At 42.5% G+C, this 22,198-nt stretch overlaps 1 protein-coding gene across 25 annotated transcripts in view; it reads right to left on the bottom strand.

The window, feature by feature from the left end:
- mapta (microtubule-associated protein tau a) overlaps positions 1–22,198 on the bottom strand; it is a 52,980-nt gene that overhangs the window by 5,062 nt on the left and 25,720 nt on the right. For 2 of the 25 annotated variants that reach the window (XM_050059410.1, XM_050059411.1), the window contains exons 3-15: positions 20,544–20,615; positions 19,790–19,864; positions 17,559–17,585; positions 12,984–13,018; positions 11,499–11,639; positions 11,093–11,156; positions 10,933–10,971; positions 10,467–10,717; positions 9,284–9,376; positions 7,037–7,129; positions 5,073–5,165; positions 3,325–3,406; positions 2,980–3,086 (exon numbers count right to left, since the gene is read on the bottom strand). In XM_050059410.1, coding sequence (XP_049915367.1) covers positions 2,980–3,086; positions 3,325–3,406; positions 5,073–5,165; positions 7,037–7,129; positions 9,284–9,376; positions 10,467–10,717; positions 10,933–10,971; positions 11,093–11,156; positions 11,499–11,639; positions 12,984–13,018; positions 17,559–17,585; positions 19,790–19,864; positions 20,544–20,615 — 1,172 coding nt within the window. Of the gene's footprint in view, positions 1–803; positions 955–2,979; positions 3,087–3,324; positions 3,407–5,072; positions 5,166–7,036; positions 7,130–9,283; positions 9,377–10,466; positions 10,718–10,932; positions 10,972–11,092; positions 11,157–11,498; positions 11,640–12,983; positions 13,019–17,558; positions 17,586–19,789; positions 19,865–20,543; positions 20,616–22,198 lie in introns of all 25 variants that reach the window. The other 23 variants (XM_050059414.1, XM_050059420.1, XM_050059412.1 and 20 more) reach the window with 23 other exon arrangements.

Genomic DNA, 22,198 nt, shown 5'->3' with positions numbered 1-22,198 from the left:
TTTCATGGTTTTTGACGACATGCTATACTATGACGTTTTTTTATTAGTTTGAACGATGTACTACACTATGACTTTTTTTCATGGTTCTTGATGACATGCTATACTATGACATGTTTTCATAATTTTTGACTACATGCTATAGAATGACATTTTTTCATCATTTTTGACGCTATACGATACCATGACATTTTTTTTTTTTTTTTAAAGATATTTTTTTGGGCATTTTTAAGCCTTTAATGTATAGGACAGACAAGTGTGAAAGGGGGAGAGAGAGAGGGAGTGACATGCAGCAAAGGGCCACAGGCTGGATTCGAACCCGGGCCGCTGCGGCAATAGCCTTGTACATGGGGCGCCTGCTCTACCACCAAGCCACCGACGCCCCAATACCATGACATTTTTAATGAAATTTTGATAACATATTGTACTATGAAATTTTTGTGAAATTTTGATGAGATACTTTACTAGGACATTTCTCATAACATTTTGATGACATACTATACTATGACATTTTTCATAAATTTTTTTATGACATACTATACTACGATATTTTTTAGCCAGCTGTTACCGTAGCACATTAATGTGCATTATCTGTGGAAATGGCACATTTAACAGTCACATATAGGTGTAATGTTTAGGTGTCCACATAGTTTTGGCCATGTGATGCGTTATGTTTGTGTTTATCAGACTGCATGTTTAACCCCTTAAAACCTTTAAAAAGCTACAAAAATTAAGTAAAAAAACCCCCAAAACATTCGTGCTGTCTAACACTGCACATCAGACAATACACAGCTGTAAGTACTTACAGGAGTCCTCAATCTTTATGAGGGGGTTCGTCAAGATGGGTGTGATGGGTGCTGAAGGGACAGTCTGAGGTGACTGAGGGGGGGTGACAACGGGGGAGGGGATGGAGGGGCTGCCTGAGGTACTTCCCTCTGCTTCCTTCCCCTTCTCCCTCTACAGAGGAGCCCCAGCAAAGGAAATGAAAAGCATGCAACAAAAATACACGTGATGGCATCAACAGAAATCAAAATGCAACATAACCAAATGAAGAAACAAAGATAATGACATCAAATCAATAAGTAATGATAAAGTCAGCAGGATGGACAAGATGGAAGCTTCAACAAAAGAGGGAGAAAAGCACCAAACTCAGGGAAGGAAAGATGAGATGAATGACGTGGCGGTGCAGCTTAAGATCTTAAAATGGCTGTTTTTGTGTGTGACATGTGGGTAATATCAGTGTTGATGACTTAACTTTGAAATGTTGCAGTGTGGGTTATAAAACGTCTACTGGCCTTATCAAAACCTAGCTGGTGAAGGCTGCAGTGCAGAACTCGCAATCAAAAAAACAAAAGACTTAGCGCCTGAAAACTTTTGATTTTTTGAGTGAAATCTGTTACAGACGAATGACAAAAGTATTGTTTCTGAAGTAGGTGTGAAATCTGTGAACCACCACAACAACTCAGCTGATTCTATTTCCTGCATTTCTATGAATTAATATCAGTCTTAAGCAATGAATAGAATCTTTCACCTTATTCAATATTTTGCACGCTGCATTCTCTTCGTTTTAAAAACCTCACAGCTGTCTTCATTTATAAACAGATATATTTTTCATATTTTAATTGCAAATTTTTACTTTATATTTATAATTCTTAACTTGACGCACTTCATTAAATTTAGCACAGTGTTAGTTCAGACAGGAAACAATGTCAGGCTCAGCTCACATCCCAGCTACATCAGCTGATCTTCAACTGATGGATCAGCTGATTGATAAAGGGAGTCAGCTGACAGATCACATGATTCCTTTCTATGCAACCAAATCTCATTCAGGGCGCCCTATTTAAACTGCTCTGACCTGCCTACTGTTGCTGCTTCCTCTGCAAGCTGCTTTGCAACCTGCCTCCACCCCAGCTCCTCCTTTTCATGGTGTGTCTGACTCATCAATGTCATTTCTGTTTGTCACTGATGCTGCTCTGTTCTGTTCCCACGGGGTCTTTGCTGCTGCTCTCCCTGCCTTAGGCTTTCCATGTATGCACATGGAAGGGCAGAGAGGTGTGCGCTCTCTGCCTTAAGGCTTACTCATCTGCACATGGAAGGGCAGAGAGGTGTACTCTCCCTGCCTTAGGCTTTCCATGTATGCACATGGAAGGGCATAGAGGTGTGCTCTCTCTGCTTTACGGTTTATTCATCTGCATGTGGAAGGGCAGAGAGGTGTACTCTCCCTGCCTTAGGCTTTCCATGTATGCACATGGAAGGGCAGAGAGGCCCCAGAACAGAGCCATATCACCAAATATAATACTGCAAATGGAAATAAAGTTTTCTTTGACTAACGCGTCACCGACTGAACTTCTTTTATCTTACTATGTTTATTTACACCGTTACACACCAAAATACAAAAGGAAATTCTTTGTATGTGAACATCTTCTTGGCAATAAACCTGATCCTGACTCCATCTTGCTTTGCTAACAATGCTAATCTAACTATAAATGTTAGAAAAGCTGTATAAATACCACACATTTAGTTTCCTTGATACAACCCTGATATCATTTCATAGTATTTTATTTTGTATTATAGTAAATAATCACTACAGAGGTGACTGTCCTGTGATGTGTTATCTTTGACATTGATTTCTGTTGAATCTATAAAAAATATTAAGTGTAACCAAAAAGACAGATTTTCTTCATGGAAAAACTGGATGTGCATGTGCTCATTTCAGCACTGAGCACTCTTCCTTAAGCTGCACACAACCTCCAAAACAGGTCAGACTGTATATCTAAATGATCTGCTGCTCGTGCTGCGTTTCAGCTACTGCAACTTTTTGTAAAGACGAACAAACTCTGCAGCTTTTCAGATAAAAGCTTTGGCCATGAAAACAGTAAAACTGGCAGGATATGATCAAATGAAAAAGGGCAACAATGACACACTAATAATCAAAACTCAATCTCGTGTTTTCAACATGGAGTTTGGTTGTGAGGCTTTTACCTTTCTCTGTCCACCTCCGGGGACGTGGCCGATGTTGTCAAGAGAACCGATCTTAGACTGAACTTTGAACTCAAGCTTCTCGTTTTTGATCTCGATATTTCCACCGCCTGATGAAAACAGGATATACAGCACCATTTTTAATAGGTTAAAGAAATACACAGAAACGTGTAAAAGTTTCAACATGTCGATTATGTGTTTGTTCTTTTTGTTATATTAATAAAAAGAGAGAGGTGACTTGAGAAGACAATATAAACAAACATTAAGAGGCTTATAAAAAGCGTAAGGTCAGTGGTGGGAGACATCCTTTTTATTTGGTTTTGCAGGACATCACAAACACAGACGTACCTGGCTTATGACGAATGTTGTCTTTCGATCCACATTTTGACTGAACGTTGGTCAGATCGATCTTTTTGTGCACAATCTGAACCTGTGAAGGCGACAAAACAGAGAGCAGAGACACACAGCTTTAATTTAACAGTAACACACGTCAGCGCAAACTCAGACTGCATGCAACTACAGAGGAACGACACTAGACACTTTGCCTGTTAGTCTTCTACAACTGTTACCAGGAAGGAAACATAGTTTAATAAAACACTACATGACACACGTGAAGACAAACTGAGTTAGATATTAAAGAATCTGTGACTGTTCTTTATAAAAGAAATGATCCAGTTTCTTTTTAAAGATGTTTAATGATAATGGATCATACTCTGCATTCTTTAGCTGCTCGTGTTGATGTAGATAAGACGCCATATTTCTTATCACAGTGTCTCATCTCTCCTGTCATGGCTGATTGTGTGGTAACACAAAGCGCTCAGTCTCTGAGCTGAGGTCATCTCAGTGCTCGTCACAGCAGGCACAGTTTGGACACAGACTCTTTGTTACTGAGCAGAATCTCCCTCTGCTTTATGACACCATTAATGTCCTTCACCACGAGGGAATTAAAGATTTCTTTTAATGCATTTTCTTATCAGATCTTGGGACCTGAGGCACGGACGAGTTGGAGTCAAAACTGGAACACAGACAGGATTCATGCATGTTTGTTTTAGGGGCCAGTTTGGGTGCTAAAACTTTCTGATCACAGTCAAACTGACAAGCACAGATTCAACAGAGTTATCAGGCGTACAGAAGACCATGAGCATTGCATAACGCTGTTAGCACTGTTAGCACCGCGAGCACCAAACCAGTCAAAAGACTCCAGTTTATAGACACAAATTAAAATCTAACAGTCAGTACAGACAAAGAGAAACTACTGCGGAGCAAACAGCTCTGCAGCTTTTCTCACTTCTCTTAAATCAAGAGGACGTATCTGTTGCTGCTGCCTTTTATTACATCACATATTTACTCATGTCTTGCACTGTCATTTGTATTATTCAAATACTTGTATTGATTTTAACTGCACTGCAACTTAATTCTTGTATTTTTATCTTTGCACCTCTTGCTATTGCTATTTTTAATAGTGATTTTTTCAAGTAAAGGTCCTACACTGACAGTATTACTTAAGTAAAAAATTCTAAAAAAGCAGACGTATTTAAGGGGAAACTTTAATTAATGTAGCAAGCAAAAAGTACAATATTTAAATTTAATAAAATACAGAAAAGTAAGTTAAATGTGTATTTAAAGTACTGGAGTGACTGTTCTGTGGTCACGTTGCAGCGCTGCTCTGTGGTTTGGTGCTGCTCTGTGGTTTGGTGCTGCTCTGTGGTTTGATGCTGCTCTGCGGTTTGATGCTGCTCTGCGGTTTGGTGCTGCTCTGTGGTTTGATGCTGCTCTGTGGTTTGGTGCTGCTCTGTGGTTTGGTGCTGCTCTGTGGTTTGGTGCTGCTCTGCGGTTTGGTGCTGCTCTGCGGTTTGGTGCTGCTCTGGTCATCAGTATGAAATGCTCATGCCTGTGTATTAATGATAAACCTGTTAATAGGAGGTGTTAACAGTGCTGGAGTATCGAGGTCAGAAGGGTTGAACACACACAGGAGGTTTTTCGTGCACGCTGACATCCTGCTCCTTTGTGAGGATGCATTCAGGAGAAGCAACAAGAAGGAGGGTTTTTGGCAACAGCTGCATACCTGCAGCTTGCCACGGGCCAAATCTACTCACATTGCCACCACCGGGTACATGTTTTATATTATCTTTGGAGCCACATCGGGACTGCACATTGCTTAAGTCCAGCTTCTTATCAAGAATTTGTACCTGGAAAGTTGATATAAAAGACGGTTATCCTGGAGGAAGCATCAGCAGCAGAGCTGCGAGTGAGGACCAGTGCTGGAGAGGAAATTAGATGGTGCAGGGACCAGTTAGAGGCTCGGGGGAGCGAGGCCTAACCAGGGAACGTGGCTGATTAAAGAGGACGGGGAGGGACTTGTGTGATGATCTTAACTGCAGAGATACTCAAGACTCTCCAGATGAGGAGATTCCTCCTCACTTCACCACCTGCGGGTACATGTTTGACACTGTCTTCAGACTGCACAGCACTATAATCCCCCGTCAGGTCAAGTGTTTCAGAGGTTTTTAAACTGTGAGCTGTGACAGGTCACGCTCTGATGACACTTTAAACCCGTTAGCTCCAGATTAGTGTCACAAGTTTCAACACAGACACATAATACACACATTTTTAGTTTCAGCATGACTTGCACTTTTTAAGGACATTATTATCTTCAGTGTCAATCATGACTAAACATCCATAAATCAGCTTAGAAATGATTAAAAACATGCTCGTTATAACTGCAGAACCTGCCTGAGAATCATCACCATTTTAGGTTTTCTTCAGTATCAGAGTAACCGGGTGATAGTTACCTGTACGTTCATGAGTGCACTGCACACAGGAGCTGCTAATAGCTGATTCTGCATACATTAATAATGCCAATTTGCAAAACTCTCACTCATCTCTGGGTCATAGCTCAATCAGATCTGAGCACACAGATTTAATTCATATATTTTTAGACTCAATCTTTCCGAGGACATCGTTGTTGTTTTCGATGTCTATCAGTAAAAAATGTCCATAAATCTGTTTAGAAAAAGACAGTCCTTAACTGCAGAACATTTTTATGTTTTCTTTGCCACCAAAGTAATCCAGTAACTGTTGTCTGTGCATCCATTAGCACGCTGCAAACAGGAGCTGCTAACAGCCACATCAGCACACTTTTAATAGTGTCAATTTGCAAAACTCTATCTCCTACGCTGAGTCATAACTCCATCAAATCTGAGCACAGACATGACACATGACATTTTTAGATTCAACGTGAGTCACACTTCCTGAGAACATCATTTGTCTCCGGCGTCCAACATGAACAAACGTCCAAGAATCAGCTTCGAAAAAAGGACAATCCTGAACTGCAGAACTTCATCATCATGTTTTTAGGTTTTCTTCAGCTCCAACGAATTCCAGTAACAGTTGTCTGGACATGTGCGAGTAGACTACAAACAGGAGCTGCTACGAGCTAATTCAGCACACTTTTAATGGCGCTACTTTGCCGAGATGTCAACAAATTAATGCTAAATAGACGAGGTTAGATATTTGTGTTGAAACACACAGCCACAGTGTCAGAGTTTAAAAACCCCTGAAGTATTTAAACCTGGAGGAATTAAAGCCCACTCTCCATTTGAGGGTTGGTTTTGATGATCATAACTGCAGAGATACTCAAAACTGGTGTTGAGTTCATCCCTTAAGTTACTCACATTGCCGCCACCAGGTACATGTTTCACATTGTCTTTGGAGCCACACTTAGACTGGACATTACTATAGTCCACCTTCAGGTCAAGGATTTTAACCTGGAAATGTGCAGAGGTAAGGGGAGGAGACCGTTACGCTGTGACACTACTGTAATTACAGGAAGCCTTCTGTTAATAAGAAAAATTAGCGTTGAAGAGATGATTGCACCAAAAATGAAGTAGCTTTACTGTATTTATAAAAAGATACAGTTCACTATCTGAAGAGGACTGACATGCTGCATTGTTGAATTGTGAACTTTCCTCTACTTGTGTCAGAGGCATCATTTACGTGAGCTCAGAAGGAAATACAAATTAGGAAAATGACATCGGAAGTCAAACACAAGACTCCTCACCTTGCCTCCACCAGGCGTGTGCTTTATGTTGTCTTTAGATCCACAACGAGCTTGGACGTTGGCCAAGTCCAGCTTCTTATCGAGGATTTGGACCTGCAAAGTGCGGGAAGACAAATAAAACTCCTGATCAGAACAGCCTCAGCAGGAAGGGATCAGACCCAGAGGAGGAAATAAGATATTAGAGGGATGAAGACTCAAGACATATTAGGATTCATTTCATTAAAGATGACATCCATAACTTTTTTATGTTTGTGTTATTGCTGTTTCAGCTGTTACTGCTGCGGATATTAGTGCATAAAAATATAAATACTGTGCAAAATGTGACACTTCAGGTGCACAGCTCTGCTTTAAGATGTTATTGAGACCCAACAAGCTGTGTTTTAAATCAGAGGAATACTGGAATCTCCAAACTGGTTTTCTGATAAAATGTTAGACGCAGTGGGCTTTTGGTTAAAGCTGAGGTAGGCAGTTTAATTATGGCATCATTGGGCAAAAATCCCATTATAAACTTTGTGCATGTTGTAATTCATGTAGTCCGAGAGAAAACTTCTGCACTTCCTCTCGGCTAGACGGCAGATTTTGGCCAATCACAGGTCACTTTACAGAGAGGGGGCATTCCTATTGGCTGTGCTACAACTGCACATGCACGTGCACGTCCCTTCAGTGAAAGCCTGATGCAATGGTGTATAATCTTGCAGAGAAAGTTGCTATTCCAGCATTTGCAACAATTGCCTACACTCCTCTTTGAGTTAGCTGCCAACAGATACTTCGGTGGCACGCATAACACACCACCAAACGTCACACCAGTCCTGTCCTGCCAGCCGTCCACTTTACACAGATGTCAATCTGGCGCTGTTTCTACCTCTGATATTAAAGGTTAGACAACTCTGTCCCCCTTATTCTGCAATCATACCTTTAATACAGAACTGCGAGGTGAGTAACGGTGCAAAATGTCCACCTTGAACAGGCTGTGTGAAAGGGTTGGACGATAAATTAAGTAAAACACGTGTCAATATCAGTGTTTTGGAGATGGAGAATCAGTGTGTCCTCCACCCCACTCCCAGCTGCTGCAGACCACCTCGCCAGGAGGACAGCAGGCAGCAGTTTGAGAGATGGACCTTAGGTTGGCGGCTGTAGTGGTTTGAACTGGGGCAGTGCAACCCCCCCAGCAACGGGTCTAACCTGTGTAACGGCAGCAACAGAAAGTTTGCTGATCCCGCGTGGAGTTGGGGTTGTGTAATTCTGGCTAAAGCCTCGAGTGACATTGTGTTCTCTGTCTCACTCACCGCTGCTACAGAGAGACGGACCCCAAGCCAGCAGCCACAGCAACCCAAATCAAGCCAGTGCAAACCCCAGCTCCTCTGAGCCAGACCACTTTGAGTCCCTGCTGGATCAGCAGACTTTCTGTTGCTGCTGTTACACAGGTTAGACTCGGCACTGGGGACTTGCGCTGACCCGGATCAAGCCACTACAGTCGTCAACCTCAGGTCCATCTCCCAAGTTGGTGAAGACTCTCAGTCATCCAAGTCATGGTAATCTTGGCCGTTGGCGTCACATGTGAGACGTTGACCCACCGGCCATCATGTGTGTCTGAAGGTCAGAGCTCTGACCCCAACAACTCTGTAAGGGTTCACACCCACACAGAGTTTAAAGCCTGTGACTCAGCACCAGTCCATTAGAACTGAAGAAGCGTCTTGGATGAGAGGTGAAACGTCTTCAAGAACTTAAGCAAGTCTTGTTGCTTACGATATAGCACATAAGATTGTTGCACTCAAGATGCTGCCTGCTCTCCTCGAGGCAAAGAAGCACGTAGTGGCGGGCAGTGAGGCGGAGGGACGGTGGCTAACGTTAGCTAGCTAATTCATTTGTGCTTTGATAAACAGAGAGGAAGAGCGGGGCAAGGAGGGACTGAGCACATGGAGACACTGGGTTACTGTATGAAGTGTGCGTATGGCTGTGGTCATCTGGTGGGAGGGGCTTAGGACAGAGAGGGAGGAGCTGCAGGAGGAGGGCGTGTTTTCAAATTCTGCTGTTTAATTCCAGATTGCTGCCTACCCCAGCTTTAAATGCACCTGAGCTTTCAGTGAACTAAGAGCTAGTCCATCTTCTTTTCATGGTTTATAAAAATGGAGAGCAAAAATAAAAAAGAGCACTTTCTTTTTTGTTTTTACCAAACGTTGGTTCTGATGATCATAACTGCAGAGATACTCAAGAGTCTGGTGTTGAGTTCATCCCTCAGTTACTCACATTGCCGCCACCAGGTACATGTTTCACATTGTCTTTGGAGCCACACTTAGACTGGACATTACTATAGTCCAACTTCTGATCAAGGATTTGTACCTGAAAAAATGAAAACGTCAGCTTTTAGATTTCTGAGTGGAGACGACGGTTTGACACATGAGCTGTGAAGCCTGAGAGAAAATGGAGGCTACTGATTCAGAGACAGCTGTTAGCTCGTGTTGTGTAACATGCAGGTCAAGGTGATATCATGTCAGAGAAGAAGAGAGGGGGCCGCTACAAACTGTTCCTCTCATTTCCTGTCGGACCAAACACAGAAATCGCTGTATTCAGTGATGAATATTTGTCTCTGTTTTCATCTCTTCTTCTCTTTAATCCATCTGACATTTAAACGTCAGGAACATAAAAACTCTTTAAGTTAAATGATCTGATTTTGGTCCATAAATATCACAACACAAGATTTCTCTCAATTTCAGCAGTAAGACATCAGACACGTGACTGCAGCCTCCACAGAAATAGAACAAAGACTTGGCAGAGATTTTAATGCTAAAATGGACCTCACACACACACACACACACACACACACACTTAAAGCACATTGTCCTATCTATCAGACAGCACTTGAAACATCAGAAGGCAGATTGCAGTTTGATTGGCTGATTCAAATATCAGTGGGTGGAGCCAATTTTGAAACCTTTTATTGACGAAGCAGATCCAGAGTCAAAAGTAAAGAGGTCACGTGTCACTATGGATGGCGTCACGTACACACACAGCATGATGCACATGCAAAACACATTCCTGCTGCCAGCTTCATGCTATTCTGGTGTCCCACATGTAATGTAGTATGATCACCATCAACTTTTATATCACGGTGTACCTTGAGTCTGGAATATGGCTGCAACCATAGCGCAGTGCTTTCAACTGTTGTGCAGAAGAAGTGCAGCCCTAGTTGTATTAATGTCATGTGTCTTTTATCAGGTAACATCAAACACTGTGAGCTGTCTGATGATAAGTGAGAGGTGATGTTGAGTGTCAGTAGACGTCTGGATCTGCCCGTCGATGTTCAAACTTTCTACTAAGATTCTTTCTGCCTCTGAAGCTGGAACTAAACCTCCACCCTGCAGACTACAGCCGAGGCTCGGCCTTCATGCAGTATGAGGTGCACCAACAGCTGGAGTCACAGTCAGGTTACCTTTCCACCTCCCGGCTGGTGTTTGATGTTGTCTGTGGAGCCGATCTTGGACCTGACGTGCTTCAGGTCCGGCATGGGCGCCGCAGCAGCCAGGGGGGCTGGCGAGCGGGTCTTCAGCGAGCCCGGGGATTTGGGTGTAGAACGCACCACCGCGACCTTCTTCACTTTGTTGGCCTCGGCCGCCGCCTTCGCAGACAGCGCTTGGCTAGCGGGAGATTTTGGAGTGCCAGGGCTGCTCTGTCCACTCTTATCTTAAGCAATCAGAGAAGCGACGGGTCAGAGGTTTTAGACACGTCAAACAGTGGATGAAAGGAAAATAATGAATCAAAATAAAAGACTAGGAGCTCTGGTGACTAGAAGCTGACCAAGTTTGATCCAGGACTGGATCAGACTGTGGCGTGGTGGCCATGCGAGGCTACAAGTGACCTCTAATGATTTGTGCTTTTCTGTTTTTCCTTTGTTTTACCTTTGTCATTTTTTGGAGTGGGCGGTTTCTTGGCACTAGCTGCATCACAAGAAATACGACACATCATAAATGATCCTTAAATCGTTCTCCTTATAAAAAACACAGAAATGAAAATAATTCAAATTAAAGGAAGAATAAATGTTGCGTTTCGGTTGTGTACCTGGTTGAGCTGCAGTTCTGGCAGTTTTGGCGGCTGGAGTTTGAGACTTGGCACCAGCTCCACTCTGGAAATCAACCAAACAGACGAAATGGTATTTAGTTTTTTGCAGAGACTTTTAAACCAGAAAGCTTCTTTTATTCAAGTGCGAGTGATCAAATCACGTGTGGAGACAGTAATCACACAAATGTTGCTCTGATCTGGTCGAGCAAATGAGTGATTAACTGTAATGAGTGATGAATGGATGAAACTTTGCTTCATGTTTATGGTGACAAACAAAAGAAGAAATCAGCGCAGGTTTGGATGCATCATTATTTCCTTCACCTCTCAGACAGACAGGACAACTGAGCATCCATCGATCCTCTTTCAGAACCTGAACTCAGGTCTGAGCTCTCAGGTCTGTACTTACTCCGGGCTGCCTGGGCCCCGTGCTGCCGGTTTTTATGGGGATGGCGCTGGGGCCGTTTCGGGAGGAAGCGTGTGTTTTGTTGCCCTTGGTGACTACAGATGGTCTTTTAAGGGATGAGGTTGGTTCGGTGGCAGTTTGAATCTTTTTCATGAGGAGGGAAAAAATGAATGAAAAAAGAAAAGTTCTACTGAAAACAAACATAAAACAGAGAAATGATTGAACAAATGAAAAATGATGGAAAAGAATGAATGTGAACGTTAAAGGGTTAGTCTGGTTTACTACAACTTGGGTCTTAGTTTTATAGTCTTGGTAGACTTTTTGTACCACTTTGGAGCTCAGCGACACCACAAACACAAAGTCTGACGGGAAAAGAAACACACAACAAATGCTCCAAACTGGTGCAACTGAGCATTTTAACATCTTTTAGTTCATTGTTTTGATATTCTGGTCCAGAGCTTTACTGTTATGCTTCACTCTCACCGCCCTCATGGTGTTGTTTTATGGAGAAAAAGCTCTAAAAAGCCACTGTACACTACCTACTGGGTGGGAAACAGCAGACAGAAACAGACAAAGAGACTCGCTGGTGTGCACAGTAGAGCATTTAACAGCTAAAAAGTAACATATTTCCCTCAGGAGCAGGCGGAGACCAAAAACAGAACTAAAACAGAGTCAATATTGGTCTTTCATCAGGTGGACGCAAACACAAAGACTAATGAATCATCATGTTGCTCTTTAACTCCTGGATGTGTAAATAAACAACTGTTTGCTAACGAGTTCAACAAAAAGCCCAAAAGTGGCGGCACAGTGGTGCAGTGGTTAGCATTGTCGCCTCACAGCCAGAGGGTTCCAGGGTCGAACCCAGGGTGGAGGAGCCCTTCTGTGCAGAGTCTGCATGTTCTCCCTGTGTCACGTGCGGCGTCATCAACAGTTCCTCCCACAATTCTTCAACAGCCCCTCCCGTGGCAGAAGGCCGCCTTGTTCTGTTTAAACCAAAAAGGTTCCACCAATATGTCTACCCTACGAGGTGGAAAATCGGGCACCTTGATCAACTCGCCAACCTGGCTGTGTGTGTCTAAACACTCGCAGCTTGCCGGCAAAACGGCCCAACATTCGCTGAAAACCTGGCAGTGTAAAAGGAGCTAACATCTAAAACTACGAGCAGTCGACCAATCAGAGTTCAGTTTAACCAGATTATCTGAGGCAAACAGTGAAAATGAGGAAATATTCTTCACTGCACAGCAAAACGTGTGTGTACAAACTACAGAAAGCTTTGCTGGCCTTCATTTTCTCTTGATTTTCTAACCTGGAGGTTTTAATACAGCCCCTGACTGAATGTGTGTCGCTGCAGTGTCGTCACGTCTCCAGATCAATGGAGCAATAACTGATAGAAAAGATGGACAAAGCTACAAAAACATGCTCCAAGTTGTAATAAACCAGAATTATGCCTTTAATAAAAGAAATGGTGATAATGCTCCTGGTACGTACCTTATCTGCAGAGCCGTTATCCATCTTTGCTTGAGCTGCAGACACAAGAGAGAAGCAGATTATGAGATTTTAAATTTGATATTTCTCTTTTTTTTTCTTTATTTCCACCCAGGTGAAATAAATGATTTTGCTACCAAGTGTGTGCCTGAACACATTCACATGGCAAAGAAATGAAACCAAATCAAATGTTGGTGTTATGCAGCATGCATCGTGACACAAAGTGCTCGTGGAAACCAAAAAGTGGATTTTTTTTTTTCAGGGGGCCGCATAACCAGCAGAGTGAGCAGAGATGGAGACATGAAAGAAAAAGTGGGGAGGGAGGACAACAAGCTTCTCCTCAGGTCAAAGTTAACGTCCAATAGAGAAAAAAGTCGGAGGGAGAGTGCAGCATGACAAACAGTAGAAGCTGCGCTGTAAAAGAAACAAGTGGAAGGAGTTAAAACTGAAGAGGACTCTGAAGTTTGGTGAACATGACAGCAAACAGACCTTTGAAAACGGGGACCGGCACCAAAGACTTTCTGGCTGCAGAGCTTTGGGGGGGAGTTTTCTGGAGCTCGGCGGTACCGGTGGTCTGAACCACACTCATGCTCCTCATGTCTGAGTCATTAGAAATGTCAGGCTTTGAATGGTCGGCCCTGTGTAACGATGAGTCACTGCTGCTGTTTTCAGCTGCCGTGTCAGTTGGCATTTTAGTTAAAAGGCTCTCGTTCTCGGAAACGTTCCTGCTGCTGTGAGGATCTTCTGAATGAGAGTCAAAGCGTGACAGACTTTGGGTGTGTTGTGTTTCTGGGATGATTTTGGACTTTAGAGCGCCTCCATCTTGTTCAGAGACGAGCTCCTCTACTTGAGTGAAGTTTCTGTCTCCGATGGATGTCAGGTCTTCCAACGCCGCGCTGCGAACTAAAGACACCCCGGACAGATTGCTTATTTCAGTCAGGCACTCTGAGGCATCCAGGCTGATCGCCCTCTGAGAATCCCCGGCTCCGGTCCGCTCAGGGCTCCTCCCGCCGGCCGGTACATCCCGTCTTATCTCCGCCCCGCAGCCGAGGTCTTCAGAGGCCCATAAAGAGTCACTTAGCCTCTTCCCACACTCCTCCACCGCCTCATTTCCTGTGTCCGGGGAGCAGGAAGCTCCCATGAAGTCACTGCCCTCCCAAGCGGCTCCGTCTACAGCAGGATTTGACCCGTCGCCCGCAAACGCAAACTCACTGCAGACTCCAGTACCAGGCTTTTCTAATTTGTTTGGAAAGCAGATTAATGGTGACATTCACAGCACTTGTTTTCCATCTCCCCATTGAAACAAAAAAATAATCAAAGAAGAGAAAAGAACTGGACAAAGAAATGACATCCATGAGGAAAATAAAACACACGATTTGAACTAACCAGAAACACTGAGTGAGCTATAAAAGGTGGAGATGCAAGACGTGATCAGTGGTGCTTCACATGAAAATAAAATGAGATGGAAATGGACAGTAATGCATCACACTGGGTGACAGACGACAGACGATGCATTCCAGTGAACACAATAAACAACGGACCACTAAGATATTCAGTTTCATCGTAAAGAATAAAAAAGTGATTAAAATAAGAAACAAGTGTTTCCTCCTCTCCTGTCTGACGGTAACATAATGCACCCCCCAAATAACTTCAACTTTAAGCTCAGTTTCTGCAGCTGTAAAAAGTGCATGTTTACAGTATGAAGTCTGGAGTGTCACACCACAACAATGTTTAATCTATACAGTGTAAAGTAAAAAAATACTTCACGTATTTTTCATTTTAATGATGTCTTAATGAACTCAGAGTAAAAAATATATAAAATATATCATCAGATTTGCAAATGAATAATTATATGTCCTCATCACTACATTTACGTCACAGTTTCTACCTCATCATCACTTTAGTTTAAAGACTTGTAGGCAAAATGAAGTCCCGCCCACAGAGCACCATCAGGAGCTCTGATTGGTCAGACTCCTGCCAACACACACCAGCTGACCAATTAAAGCTCCAGGTGCCAACTCTTAGTTCAAGTGATCATGAAATGTTAAATGTAAATGACACACATGTTCATAACATTGATGATAACTGACTAACAATATTTTTCTATTAAATAAATATGAGTAAGATACCTATTTTTTAATTTAAAGGAACACGTCACCTCCTAAATGATCCTTTTTTTAAATGAATCATTCACCCTGTCTTACATTGAATCTGTAAAGAAAACACTGTTTTTATCACACATCTCCTCGGTGGACAAAGAATCCAAAAACGAAGAAAAAAATTCTTGATGAATTGAAGTCAGAGGGGTCCACGTTTAACAAAAGCAAAACTACATCAAAACATCTGTTTACAAACTCTCACAACTCGTGCAGAATAATCCAGCTCAGTACTTCCCGAACATGACAGGGAACTGAACAAAAAGTGACACTTATCCATGCTCTCTTTAAAGCCAGACTCCATTTACAAATACAGTAATTGTACCTCCCTGAATGTGGAAGCTGCTGATCTACCGCTGCCGTCATCAGTTACATAGTCGTTTGCATCATCGTGTGACTTTGGTGAATCTTAATGAACTACTTTGAGGCACTAAAGTCACAAAATAACACAAACAAGCAAACTAATGTGAGCAGCAGCAGACCAGCAGCTCCCGTGTTCAGCGGGGTAAAATTGCTGGTTTTATCAATGGAGTCTGGTTTTGAAGAGAGCATTGATAAGTTTCACTTTTAGTTCAGTTTCCCGTCATGTTCGGGAAGTCCAGAGCATACGACTGGATAAATGAGACTTAGATTAGTTTGGTGTTAAACGTAAACCCCATCACCTCAATTCATTCATTTTTTCCGTTTTTGGATGCTTCATTCACTGTGCGGGCATGTGAGGAAAAACTTCTTTGCAAGTTCAATATAACGTGAGGTTTTAATGGTCATTTTTTAGTCAGACTTTTAAAGCTACATTATTTGATTTTCGTTATACTTATTTGATACAAAAATATTGTTATTTAATTACCATCAATCCCAGTTCGAATCCAGGGTGGGGGGCCTTTGCTGCAGAGTTTGCATGATCTCCCCCTTGTTTTCTCCAGCTTCCTCCCACAGTCCAAAGACATGCAGGTTAACTGGTGACTGCGAATGTGAGTGTGAATGGTTGTCTGTCTCTACAGCCCTTTTTAAACAGGAGTTGTGCAAATTTGCAGGAAAGCCCAATCAGTCTTTTTTCAGCATTGGCAGTATAAAAACAAAATCAGGGAGTGCAGCAAAATGCCGCCTACCTACTTTTGTTTATACAGAATGTGCCTTTTTCGGGGCAATGGGGGGCGTGAGCAAGTAACAAAACGTGTAGCTCAGCGTGTGACGTAAACAGTGACGTGGGAGGGAAGCCGCGGCTGGTCAGTCCTTCGGCGATTCTCTCGTAAGTCGGCCCGTTCTTCACCGTCCCCGTCATCTGACGGTTAATGGCCTCTTCGTTTGCGAGGACAAGGAGGGCGCGCAATTCCTTGTCTCCCCAGTTGCTCATCTTTACGGTGTCTGTCAGGTTTGTGTTTCCCTCTTGCTACTAGCTGCTCGCTAATTCCTGCTATCAGCTGTTTCCTGTTTATCCACCACCAGTGGTTCGCACGTGCGGCGTCATCAACAGCTCCTCCCACAAGTCATCAACAGCCCCTCCCACAAGTCATCAACAGCCCCTCCCGTTGCAGAAGGCCACCTCGTTCTGTTTAAACTAAAAGGGTTCCACCAATATGTCTACCCTACGAGGCGGAAAATTGGGCACCTCGGATCAACTCGCCAATCCGGCTCTGTGTGTCTCAACGCTCACAGCTTGCCGGCAAAACGCCCAACATTCACAATCTGGCAGTGTAGAAGGGGCTTCTGTGTCAGTCCTGTGATAGTCTGGTGACCTGTCCAGGGTGAACCCTGCCTCTCACCCAATGTCAGCTGGGATAGGCTGCACCCCCCGCGACCCCCAACAAGATAAGCAGTTACAGAAAATGAATGAATGAATATCATTTACATTTAACATTTCATGATCGCTTAAACTACAAGTCGGCACCAGGAGCTTTAATTGTTCAGCTGGTGTGTGTTTGCAGGAGTCTGACCAATCGGAGCTCCTGATTCTGCTCTGTGGGCGGGACTTCACTTTTCTTACACGTCTTAAAAGTAAAGCGATCATGAGATAGAAACTGTAACGTAACTGGAACTGTGCAGTGTAAAGGCATTCGAGAGAAGTTTTCTTCACAAATTCAACATGACACAGAGTGAATAACTGATATATAAAGGATCATTTAGGAGGTGAAGTGTTCCTTTAAAGACGAAAAGGAATTATTAATTGGCAAATTCAATTATCTTTACACTTTGTTTATTAATACATCCTTTAACTGCACATGTGATTCTAAAAGACTGAATTTATTTATTTTAATTAAACCCTGTTAAAGTCTATAATTATTCACATATCACACACACTGTGAAAACAGATTGCCGAGATCATCTTGTCGTCCACCTGGGGCTCTAAGTGTATTCATATCTATATCTGCTGCAGTAAATAAATACAGCCTAAGTGCGATCGATAGAAGATAAAACCGCCTACCTGTTGGAGCGGCTCCTCCTGCTGCTGCTGATTCAACATGGTGAGACAAACGGAAAAAGACATTAGTAATGAGTTTCTGTCTGTCATGACTGATTAATACGCTCACTCACTGCAGAGAAATCAATACACAGCCCACGTACAGCATGTCTTCAGTTAATGCAGGAAGCCCAAAGCAGATAACTGTTAAATATATATCACTCACAAACAGATTAATATGCAAACCATCAGCTTCCACAGTTTTTTTGTCTCTGAGAGTGTGACGTGGTGCAGCTGTACCACACCTAAGCTGCTACTTCAGCTGTTTTTAACATTATTCTGGCGTTCCCCACGACCGGGAGCGCTGCATCTGTTTAACAGATCGCAGGAGCCTTAAATCTGCCTGCGGCTTGGCACATTCCCTTCATTCTGAAACAGCCAGGATGTAACCATCTTTTTATTTTTGAAAAAGGAACATGTTTGAGTCTGTTTATGATCATGGAAGCAGCAGAGTATCAAACATCAGAGCATGCATGGAAAACAAAGGAAGAAGCCAAAGAATAAACCCCGAGAAAAAAAAAAACACTCTTTCCCAATAATGATGCTGAAAGAAAAAGACAGTAAGCTTCATCTCAAAATCAGGACAAACATGAGAGCAGCTTTGTCGCAGAAACCAAAAGGAGTATTTCAACATTTATTTGCAATCTTGCAACATCAGACGAGAAGATGGACACCACTCTGACATCTATATGTTTAATCTGAAGCTACAGTCAGCAGCTGGTTAGCTTAGCTTAGCACAAAGACTGGAAACAGAGGGAAACAGCTAGCCTGGCTAAAGCGCCTGTTATATGTTGTTTGTTTAATCCACACAAGAACTGAAGTGTAGGAAACAACAAGGTTTTGTTTAATGGAGGAATTATTTGTCAGACTATTTTTCGATCACCTGGCAACCTCAAGATGACGACAGGGAAATCAGGAAGTTGCTGCAAGAAATGATCTGGTAAATAACCCTCGGAAAATTCACAAATTGAAGTTTTTACACTTTCGTGTTTGTGTAAAAATAATCACAATCACAATCATCATAAACTTCAATTAATAGCCCGGACTATTATTTCCTTAAATCACTAAACTCACCAGGCCTATGTTTGGGGACAGGCTTCTAACTCCTTCCACACGAAACTGTTGCTCAGCAAAGATCAGGAAATGCAATCAAATTGTTTATTTAAAACAGTATGAATATTACGTCATCAGCATATCGACAATATTCACAACTTGGATTAATATGTATGAAAAACCCTTTTGCTTCTTTTGATCTGAGGACCCTTATGGACTAAAGGAATGGACATGTAATTTGAGGCAGCAGTCAAAATATTACTGTATTTTCTATCTGATCTATTTTTGAACATTTTCAATAAACAGATTGTGGACAACAAAAGATCTACACACTCAAGATTAGTGTTAACAATTCAGTATCTGATGTCTCTCCTTCTGTTCCTGAGATACGATGTTAAGTAATGTCCAGAAAAGTGTTTTATGCAGAATTATGATGTCACAGTGAGGGTGACCTTTGACCTTTTGGATATAAAATGTCATCACTTGATTATTTTATCCTGGTAGACATTTGTGTGAAGTTTTGTCATAATCAGTGTCTGAATTCTTGAGATCCTACTTGAGTGGACGTTTATGTGAAACTTGTGGAAATTCCCTCGAGTCGTTCTTGAGATATTGCATCTGTGAGAATAAGATGGATGCAACATCACACTGACCTTTGACCTTTGACCATCATAATCTAATCAGTTCATCGTTGAGAACAAGAAAATGTTTGTGACAAATGTGAAGAAACTCTTCTTAAGATATCAGATTCATTAGAATGGGACAAACAGACGGACGGATGGACAATCTGAAAACATGATGCAGCCGGCCATCTTTATCGCCTGCGCGGAGGCATAAAATGATTTGATTTATTGAGAACATAATCAGTAGTTGCAGCCCTGCTCATATGGGCTGCCCAGTGAGCTTTAAGTCCTGCTTCGTGGATTGCTCCCTCTGCTCAGACCCAGGCTAACTGTTCCCCTGTTTCCAGTCTTTATGCTAAGCTAAGCTAACCAGCTGCTAGCTGTAGCTCTGTAGATCTCAGAGGGGTGTCAATCTTCTCGTCTAACTCTCGGCATCAAAGGAAATATGTATAATTCCCAAAACGTCAAACTAGGAAAACAAGTGAAAGCAGAAGCAGCTGAAAAGACCCCAGGAGTTACCAAGCTGCCCCTCGTCTTCACACAAGAGCTCAGACACTTCAGCTCCAGCAGCGCCGTCCTCTGCAGACGTCTCTGCTGCAGGATAAATGGATGTCAGTCAGTCAGACAAACAGCAGCCCTAAACCTCAGCCTAATCTGACAGACTGTCCTCAGGTTTGCTGAAGCTAAATCTGCTCTGAGACGACATCCTGACCTCGTGTTGTGGTATTTCTCATGTTTTTAACAGATCAAGGAGCTGTTCTCAACCTGATGACCCTCCTTTCCACTATGCTTCGGACTCACTGTCACTCTCAGTCTTTATGATCAAAGCGTGACTCGACCCGGCCTGGACTGGAGCTACTGTGACTAATTCTTACAAGCACAGAGAGACACTAGTTTCCATGCTGGTCAGGTGAAGCAGTGACTGTTCAGTGTGTAACAGGCTCTTACTGCACTGTGTTTGCAGTGACAACACAGGCACCAGCAGGCTGCACATATCAGGAAAAGCAGGTTTAAAGCATTCATTAGCAAACAGAAGCAAATTCAAACCAAGACAAGCTGAAAGTAACAAAACGGTAGAAGTGAGGTGGAAGAAAATCGGCAAAGTAAGATGAACGTTTCTTCGATTATGTCTCTGAAACAAAAACAAAGTTATTTGCAAAAGAGGAGAAATTAAGAGCAGATAAACTGAAACATGCTAAATGAGGGTCAGCCTGGGTTCATGAAGTCTTTGGTGTTTTAAGCGTCGTGACATGAGGAGTGCAGGAGAGCGTACCAGGTTTCACCACGTCCTCACAGAGTTCAGACACAGGTTTCACCCCGTTTTCACTGAGCGCTGCGTCATCCTCTGTGAATCAAAGGTAAACTGGAGGTCAAGACGGAGCTTCACTGTGACAGAGGCTGACATTTCTGTGAAACAGTCTTAAAATCAAACGTTCATATGAACTGTGAGGTAGAATTAAAAAGGTTAAAAGTGTTTGTGCAGCTGTGTCAGGAAATAAGACAAGAACAAACCATTAAAACCTATTAAGAAAAAAAAGGCATTAGAACAAACTAAATCTGATACCACCTTTAACCAAATGCTTTCATATTAAATAATGTGATGACATGCTGGCAAAGAATCATGTTTTTAGATAATAAACATGATCAGACACTCAGAGGATTCCCATCAGCACATAAAGATGTAAATATCAAAGCAAGACAATCACAATATTTCAGCTATTACACAACATTACAACATTAGAAATCCTGACATCAGTAACAACATTATTAATGATGGAGCAGCTAAATCAGCAGACAGTCTTTACAGACTCGTCTTTGCCAATTTTCAACCAGTCTGTGTCATCGCAGTGTGAGCAGATGAACAGTGTCTGGGCTTCCCCCTGTACCGTGGTGATTGGAGTAATTTTGTAAGACCCTTGTGAGGACTTCAAGACTGCATTGAAGGTACAGTATGTAGACAGAACATCTTTTAAGGTCTGGGTTGTGTATTTGAACCTTTATTATTTCTATAATGAGACCGTCTTTCTCAAAATGTCCACTGAGACCGAAGAGATGAGTCTAATTTAATGATACAACATAATACCATACGATACGATGTGATGAGATACAACACGATACGATATGATACGATACGAAACAATGAGATATGATACAGTACAATACTATACAATATGATACGATGCTATACGATGCAATACGATACGATACGATACGATACGATACGATACGATACGATACGATACGGTACGATACGGTACAGTATACTTTGTTGTCCCCGTAGGGAAACTTGTCTTGAGCTCAGGAGCTGCACAAGTGTTGCTGCCTACGATAATAGTCCAGAGGAAATGAAGCATACACCATACTAAACACATACTACTACTGCAGTTGGTTCAGATCGAGGTCAGAACATGATCTGCACCAGAATTCGTTTGTAACCAGACTGAGACCACCTCTTCAAGAAGGTCTCGGTCTGGTTGTTCTGGTGCGCACCTGAGTGTGATTGCTGTGTTCACACCTGCCCAAATGAACCACACAGAGGGGGCAAACGAACTTGAGTTTGATTTAACCAAACCAAACAGGGCAGGTGTGAAAGCAACCTAAATTTGGGCATTCAGTATCATCAGCGTAGAGAATGTGTGAAGAGTCAGTCATATTAAATGTTCATACTGATATAGAGAGCTGAAGTTAAACCAGAACTTCTGTTTCAGAAGTCAGAAAACCTCATTCAAAATCCCACTGACACATTTAACTACACTAATAACAAATACTAGTCCATACCCATTGAGTACAGCATACCATACCATGACTTAGTCATACCAAACATTAGAAAACACCAACATTGGTCCACAGGGGGAGCCACAGCGATCGGTCGCATTTTAGCCATTTTGAAGCATTTTTCTGTTGTTATAGCGCCACCCAGTTGCCAAT

This window comes from Epinephelus moara, chromosome 13 (assembly GCF_006386435.1).
Source record: "Epinephelus moara isolate mb chromosome 13, YSFRI_EMoa_1.0, whole genome shotgun sequence".
Taxonomy (NCBI): Eukaryota; Metazoa; Chordata; class Actinopteri; order Perciformes; family Serranidae; genus Epinephelus; species Epinephelus moara.
The sequence above is the reverse complement of the archived record's forward strand: the minus strand, read 5'-3'. Positions and strand labels throughout refer to the sequence as shown.